The 6495-nt window shown below is 33.1% G+C and overlaps 3 protein-coding genes across 7 annotated transcripts; 2 read left to right on the forward strand and 1 right to left on the reverse strand.

The window, feature by feature from the left end:
- Positions 1–13: 13 nt before the first annotated feature.
- On the reverse strand, positions 14–1539 carry mRpL20 (mitochondrial ribosomal protein L20). The gene is made up of 5 exons (XM_090159668.1): positions 1406–1539; positions 1046–1156; positions 909–986; positions 266–331; positions 14–210 (listed from the first exon to the last, which is right to left on the reverse strand). Exons 1-5 carry the CDS (start codon positions 1487–1489, stop codon positions 106–108), a joined length of 444 nt encoding a protein of 147 aa, XP_090015794.1. The 5' UTR covers positions 1490–1539; the 3' UTR covers positions 14–105.
- Positions 1540–1988: 449 nt separating this feature from the next.
- LOC149923559 (multiple myeloma tumor-associated protein 2-like) lies at positions 1989–3898 on the forward strand. Of its 3 annotated transcripts, none has more exons than XM_090159665.1 (6): positions 1989–2143; positions 2296–2394; positions 2470–2623; positions 2701–2746; positions 2813–2997; positions 3057–3898. In XM_090159665.1, exons 2-6 carry the CDS (start codon positions 2301–2303, stop codon positions 3244–3246), a joined length of 669 nt encoding a protein of 222 aa, XP_090015791.1. In that variant the 5' UTR covers positions 1989–2143; positions 2296–2300; the 3' UTR covers positions 3247–3898. The 3 variants fall into 3 exon arrangements, with proteins under 3 accessions (XP_090015791.1, XP_090015792.1, XP_090015793.1); XM_090159666.1 differs by having other exon boundaries at positions 1992–2143; positions 2299–2394; XM_090159667.1 differs by having other exon boundaries at positions 2006–2073.
- A 169-nt stretch (positions 3899–4067) lies between these two features.
- LOC149923560 (uncharacterized) lies at positions 4068–5929 on the forward strand. 3 transcript variants are annotated; one of them, XM_090160118.1, is made up of 5 exons: positions 4068–4084; positions 4465–4657; positions 4725–4753; positions 4813–5023; positions 5093–5929. In XM_090160118.1, exons 2-5 carry the CDS (start codon positions 4583–4585, stop codon positions 5225–5227), a joined length of 450 nt encoding a protein of 149 aa, XP_090016244.1. In that variant the 5' UTR covers positions 4068–4084; positions 4465–4582; the 3' UTR covers positions 5228–5929. The 3 variants fall into 3 exon arrangements, with proteins under 3 accessions (XP_090016244.1, XP_090016245.1, XP_090016243.1); XM_090160119.1 differs by lacking the exon at positions 4068–4084 and adding an exon at positions 4146–4339; XM_090160117.1 differs by lacking the exon at positions 4068–4084 and having other exon boundaries at positions 4147–4657.
- The last annotated feature ends 566 nt before the right edge of the window (positions 5930–6495 follow it).

Below are 6495 nucleotides of genomic sequence, written 5' to 3' on the forward strand. Positions count from 1 at the left end.
CATGACAAGAACGTAATAATTTTAAATGATTTTTTATGCATTATGTGACTAAATTCTACATGAATCATATGTATATTTTCATCAATGTGACAAAAATAAATACATTCATAGCATTCCTTTAGTTATAACACCTTCAGGAGCTTTTAAAGGCGTAACATTTTCTGGCATTGGATCCAAAAACTCTTTCATCTCTCCTACTTTTGTTAAACACTGAAATGGGTTGAAGGAGTTAAATGTTGTTAATTAATGGGGTGTATATTAATACCTTAAACGTTCTTGGTTCCCATACAGCCAAATCAGCAAGAGTCTTCTTATTAATTAAGATATTGCTCTTAAGAAAATTGTTAAGCAATTATATTATTTGACAATAATGTAATAAACCTAAGTATGACACTTCCTATTTTCCCAACACAGATTTAATAATAATAATTAGGTGGTCAGGTAACAATGTGTAGGAGGGGGGTGGCAACAACTCCCTACAGTCACATTTACCAATAGTGGACTGACTCAACCCAATGCCATAAGCTCGGATCAAACCAATTTTTTTAATGATACTCTGAAATCTCCGCAAAATGATAGTGAAGTGTAAAATCAGTTTTTCCTTTCGCAAAATAAGTACTATTGAATCGGTACATAAAACTGACATTTATAAATATCCCCCTCAGTTTCTTGAGGAAGTTATTTCTGAAATTGAGACCAAAACACTCCTTTGCTTATATATATCACCATAACACAAAGTTGGCAGTAATTTTGCAATTAAAAAGAAGGGTATGACAATTTTCCACTTCCAATATTTCAGAGTATGCTATCATTATGCTATAGACTATCATTAACCAAAATAGTTTAGTGTCACACTAATGGTTATTATTTTACTTATGACAAAACCAGTATATATATGTTATAAGTACTTTAATAAGACCAAAAATAAATGAGGAATAGCGGACATCCAGTTCATTACAGCCTGCTCGAAGGCGGTCAATCCATAACTAGGTATAGATTTTTATTAAATATTACGCAATCTTAAGATTAACAATTATTAGTTTACTTCTCTTTCTGTTTGCTTTTTAGCTCTACGTCCGTTACGAGCGTAAACTAATGCTCTTTGAACATATCTTATAGCAATAGAATAACAATTCCTCTTCCTTCCATAATAATGCTTTAAAAATGAAAATAAGTTTTTAGAATTGGCCAAGGAATGCGTCAGTTGAGAAGGAACTAAAATCAGCTTAGATTTACTTTATGGGAATGGGTAATATGTACCTTCTCCTAACCTAACCTATTGGCGTTCGTCGCGTGTTCCACCACATTCATTCCCATTAAGTAAACTTAAGCTCTAAAATCTGTCCCCATCATGAACTGAAAGCAAAAATTAGTCTGGAATTTTAATTTTATATGAAAAACTTACAGCAGCAAGTTTAAAAATTTGTTGTCGTTTAAAAAAATTAGTTGGTCCAGGAGTTCTAACAAAGTTAACAGCGGTTACAAACATTTTAATGTTAAGTTCCTTTTAACTAAAAATTCGTCTGCAAAGCTTGCCCAAGTGCAAAGGCTGATTTTAAAGCATTATTATAATTGGCACAGAGTCGCCATCTACATGGCTAAAAATTGCAAACAGCTATTATGACGTTTTTAAAATTATCTCGTTTCTTTTTTTTTGTCTAGTTATTCGATTTGTCACGTATTTTAATTTTTTGTTTGTGTGTTCATTTTATTGCACTATTCGCTATTAGTGATTGTTAATTTTCCATTTGTTTAATTTTGAATCTGGTGCGCTTGGTGTGTAGGCTCATCCTGGGCTCATCCATTCACGTTATTCTGCCCCCCCCCCCTTTTTAATCTATTTAAACCCCAAAAATAAGAAAAATGAAATTTCCATAACAGAAAGCAGCTCTTTTTTTCCCCTGTCTGGGCTTGGAGTAGAAAAGTCAACTTTTCTACTCCAAGGTCTGGGCATCCATGGTCTGGGCCTCTACTTATTTTCTATCCCTATGAAATAGACACTACGAACGTCGTCTGCTGTAATAGTTTTTTTTCCTGCCAAAATGGATTTCTACTTGTTGAATAATAAATAAAGTATGTTAGTTATTGTGTTTAATTTAGAAATATAGTAAAATATTGATCTTTTTGTCTTTTTACATTAAAGGTAAGTTATTTTTTACTCTATACAGATGAAAATATTTGAAATAATTTGTGTAAAGCGTAAACCAAAGGTTTTATTTTCGGCCTTGGTCTTATACTTCTGGGAGAATTGTATATGCCATATGTCCTTTATATTTACCTGTTGACCTTATTTAGTAGCCATGTATCACCCTTCTCGTGGAGGAGTTCGAGGAGGAGCAGATCAGTTTAACTGGGAAGATGTAAAACTAGACAAATATAGAGAAAATTATTTAGGTTTGTTCTTGTCATTTTGTTCTTACTTATCTCTTTATGACCTTAAGATTTAATATATCGTTTTGTTTCGTACAGGACATTCAGTGAAGGCACCTGTGGGACGATGGCAAAAAGGAAAAGATTTAAGTTGGTATTCGAAAGACAGAAATAGCAAAGAACAAATTGAAATTCGAAAAAATGATATGACTGCAATTAAAGCAGCTGAGGAAGAAGCCATGCTTGCTGCCTTGTGAGATCAACCTTTAAAATCAGCTTTTATTTTGTAAATTTGTAATATTTAATTTTCGTACTCTTAATCAATTTTAGAGGCAAAAAACCGATTAAGAAGGAGGTTCAACCTCTATCAAAAGAAGTACAATTGATGTTATGTTTTAAATTCTTGGGAATGGAAAATAATAATAATTATTATTCGCATTAGGATCTTGCTGAGGTGTTACAAAGAAATCCGACTGAAAGAGAAGGTGAAAGGACTGTTGGCATTGGGAAAACAAGACCCGGCTTTGTTAGCTCAAATAATTCAAAGAACGGTGTGGTTTTCCAAACTCCCAGTGTTATTAAGGACACTGCTAAAAGCCAAAATTCGGATGGAGAACAGGACAAAAAGTAAACTGAACACTTTTGCAAGAAATTTTTGCGTTACATATTTTTTAATTTCACTTCAGAATCTCTAAATCCAAGAAAAAGAAAAAGAAGAAAAAGCATAAGAATAAGGAGAGAACTCGACACGACAGCAGCAGTAGCGAAGACTCAAGAAGAAGTTCCAACAATAAACGTAATCATTCGGATGATAGTTCTGACAGAAATGTCTCCAGATCCAAGAGAAAAAGACACGATTCCGATTCTTCGGAATAATTGTCCTTTTTACTTTTTATACCGAAATGTACTCTCTTATTTAAGATCCTTTTTTCTAAGGAAACAGCTTACACTATTCCTTTCAATCGCTACATATCTTGAAATTTTGAAAAATTATAATACCGTCAGGCTAATGAAATTTCTGTAAATGTACCTCCATCTGTATATTTACACCTGTTTCTATTCTCGTTTAATAATTATTCATGAGCTTAAATCTTTTTAAAAAGAATACTGTTAAAAATCAAGTAATTTTTGATAACGTAGTTTGCTTCCTCATTGCTATCTATTTACCAAAAAAACACTTAGTGAGAAACTCAAAAGAGCTTTCATACCCAAGGAAGATAAATTTCGACAAAAGATATTAAATTTTGAACTATTTTTTAATCATATTCGATTGGATAAGACCCCTTCCCTCCAATTTATTCTCTACTCTAGACCATTTTCTCAAGGTTTTTCTGAATAACACTTTATTGGTAACAAAATGAACAAAAAATTACCTTTCTCGCTTTAAGCTTCACAAAAGGTGTCTTATGAGAATGGTATAAAAAGTATTTTAAGCCCTTAATAACATATCACCTGGTCGTTGCCTTGTAATTATAAATGTGATTAACTTTACTGCTGTATTTTTATAATAAATGTATTCTCTGTGTAATTTTATTATTCATAAGCCTCCTAATTTATGGCTTAAGCGTACTTTTACGAAAAACAAGTCGTCCATTGGAGATAAATGTATTTGGCCATCCAGATTTTATCGTTTTGACAACAACCAGCTGATAGCACTAGCAAAGGCTGGAGATATCTTCAGGCTATGCTAAAATTTAAATGTACGTGCTTCCAGGTAAGGATATATTTTTTGGCAACTTGGCAGGTGGTGATGTAAGAGTTGTGTTGGTCATCCAATGTTGACAGTGCAGGATAGCTTCTAGACTTTCTAGTGCCATAGCTGCGAAATCCCAAGCTAATGACAACCTTTGGTGACAAACACTTTTTTCGGTAAATGTCTGCTGGGGTTAGTTGTGTTCCCAGACTTTCGCAGCTGTGTCAACAATGAAACTAACTTTTTGAACTTCGTTGAATATTAATTGTGAACTACGTAAGAAAGTATTACTTCTACTTATTGTACACACTGCAGTCGTGGAGTACTCTATTCGTTTCGCTAAAAAAATATTTGAGCAAAGGCCTAATGTTTACTCATTGTTTACGAACTTTCAATTTAAGGAAAAAGTCGTCTTACCTCTGAGAAATTAGGCTTAGTCTTTTGGTAACAAGTCATTCACCTCATTTGTTGTGTCGGTCTTGAACTACCTTCGGTTCTATTCTCCAGTCTAAACTGACAATGGAATTGCACATCACAAAGATTTTAAAGCTTGGACCTATATCTCTCGCAGCATTTTTAACCTTTCCATATCAGGTTAGACTTGAACATTGTGTTTTCCATTTTTTTACCTTATAAATCTAAATGTATTTTTCATATTTAGGCCGTTGCTTATTACTGTGATCACAATCTGTAAGTTCTTCCTTTCTATGAATTATTTTCCTGTTATAATTTCTTAATTGTGAATTTAGATGTGGAATTGAGCAGTATTGTTGCGGAGATAACTTATGCTGCGACTACGTGTACTCATTATGGTATTTTTGGGTTGGAGTTGCATTACTTGTTCTAATCATATCCGCTTGCGGTGGATTCTACCGTTACTTTTACGATAATCAGCAATACAGAGTGGTTCCTTACTTTCAATCGTTAGCGGACAATGATAAATCACATACTCAATATTTGGTGAGCTTTTGAAAGTTTAAAAAATTTTAAATTATCAAATAATTGTTTGTTTTGGTGTTATCCTTCTAGGTTAACAAAGATTCTTTTAACGCTCAAGATACAATGGATTACTCGTGTTTGCCACCTGATAGCCGACATTCGGACAACAAAAGTCATCCTCCATTTAGATCGGAATCTGACAAGAAATCGTACATGTTTGTTTGAATTTTTCGCTGATAGAATATTCACTCTTTAAACTAACCATGAGCTAAGATAAACAATACTGAACAGGGTAAAGGGTTGAAATCTAAATAATACTGTTTAAAAATTCAGTTAGCAATGCATTGATATAAATTGCAGTTATTGCTACGGAGAAAGATAAGGAGCGATTTAACTAAAATTCACACGAGTTAAATTTCCTTCCTGGTTTTTAACATTTAAAATTAGATAGTTTAGAAGAAAATGTTATATATTTTTAACTCGTGACAATCATGCACGTTAGTCTTTCGATGTGTACATGAGTAAAAATTATCTCGAAAGTAGTGGAAAATGGGTGATAATGACTAATTTAGTCTCTTGTATAAGCTACATTGGGTATAGTTTAAAATTGTAATTAGCGTTTTTCAGTACATTGTGGAGATTTAGAATTAATTGTGCCTTGTTAGCCATACGTTTGAAGCAAGGGTAATGTTTTGTGTAAATACAATTTATAAACATTTCCTCCTTAGATATATTACTATAGTACCCTTTTACGTCTTATATTTTAAATCAAAGAAAAAAAGTGTTATGTTATGTATAATGTCTATCGTTGGTACTTGTTACGTCGTGAATGTTCCCAAAAAAATGCTGTAATATATGCGAGCTTTTAATGTTTTATATTAGATACGAAATAAGCAATTTTTAATTAAATGTTTTGGCCAAAACTGACCGATTTAATTTTATTTGAAAAAAAAAGGGGCTTTAATAGTTTGCGACTAATATGCTCTTCAGATGATGCCTAAAGAAAACTGGTAAACTTAAGTTCATTCTCCATAAATATTTCAGTAAAAAATGTTACATTTGGTTTACCAAAGATTAAACCTATTTGTTTAAACTTCATCTGAAAAAATACAACAAAGGGGAATTGCAGGGCAGGGCAAGGCAGGGGCGTGCTTAGAGGGGGGGGGGGATTAAATGCGGGCTAAAATGTGCCTACCCCCTTTAGTGAAAACTATGTATATAATCTCAGGTATCTGGTCCTGTCTCTTGGAAATATTACTTATTGGCAGTTTCCATGAAGATATTTTATTGAAGGGTGTATTAAATGGAATATAACCAACGTTTGCAGCACTGGCCACTCTTGCCTTTGGCTTTAAAAATGTTTGGCGCCACTGTACAGGATAATTTGAAAAACTGAGGGCTCCCCCATAAAGATTGCTTTGCAGATTATATTCCCTTTAAATAGTTTCAGCAATTGCCTTTGCCACAAAAGATATTGTAAACCTGTACCCTAG

Source organism: Leiobunum rupestre, chromosome 10 (genome assembly GCF_980474605.1).
Source record: "Leiobunum rupestre chromosome 10, qqLeiRupe1.1.hap1, whole genome shotgun sequence".
NCBI lineage: Eukaryota > Metazoa > Arthropoda > Arachnida > Opiliones > Sclerosomatidae > Leiobunum > Leiobunum rupestre.

Bases quoted from the DNA above. Each gene is read 5' to 3' on its own strand.
- mRpL20 (XM_090159668.1), bottom strand. From the start codon at position 1,489: ATGTTTGTAACCGCTGTTAACTTTGTTAGAACTCCTGGACCAACTAAT. The intron at 987-1,045 runs GTAAACTAATAA...ATCTATACCTAG, and splicing joins AAAAGCAAACAGAAAGAGAA to TTATGGATTGACCGCCTTCG. The intron at 211-265 runs GTATTAATATAC...AACCCATTTCAG, and splicing joins GGGAACCAAGAACGTTTAAG to TGTTTAACAAAAGTAGGAGA.
- LOC149923560 (XM_090160118.1), top strand. From the start codon at position 4,583: ATGGAATTGCACATCACAAAGATTTTAAAGCTTGGACCTATATCTCTC. The intron at 4,754-4,812 runs GTAAGTTCTTCC...TTGTGAATTTAG, and splicing joins TATTACTGTGATCACAATCT to ATGTGGAATTGAGCAGTATT. The intron at 5,024-5,092 runs GTGAGCTTTTGA...TTATCCTTCTAG, and splicing joins AATCACATACTCAATATTTG to GTTAACAAAGATTCTTTTAA.
- LOC149923559 (XM_090159665.1), top strand. From the start codon at position 2,301: ATGTATCACCCTTCTCGTGGAGGAGTTCGAGGAGGAGCAGATCAGTTT. The intron at 2,624-2,700 runs GTGAGATCAACC...AATCAATTTTAG, and splicing joins GAAGCCATGCTTGCTGCCTT to AGGCAAAAAACCGATTAAGA. The intron at 2,998-3,056 runs GTAAACTGAACA...ATTTCACTTCAG, and splicing joins GATGGAGAACAGGACAAAAA to AATCTCTAAATCCAAGAAAA.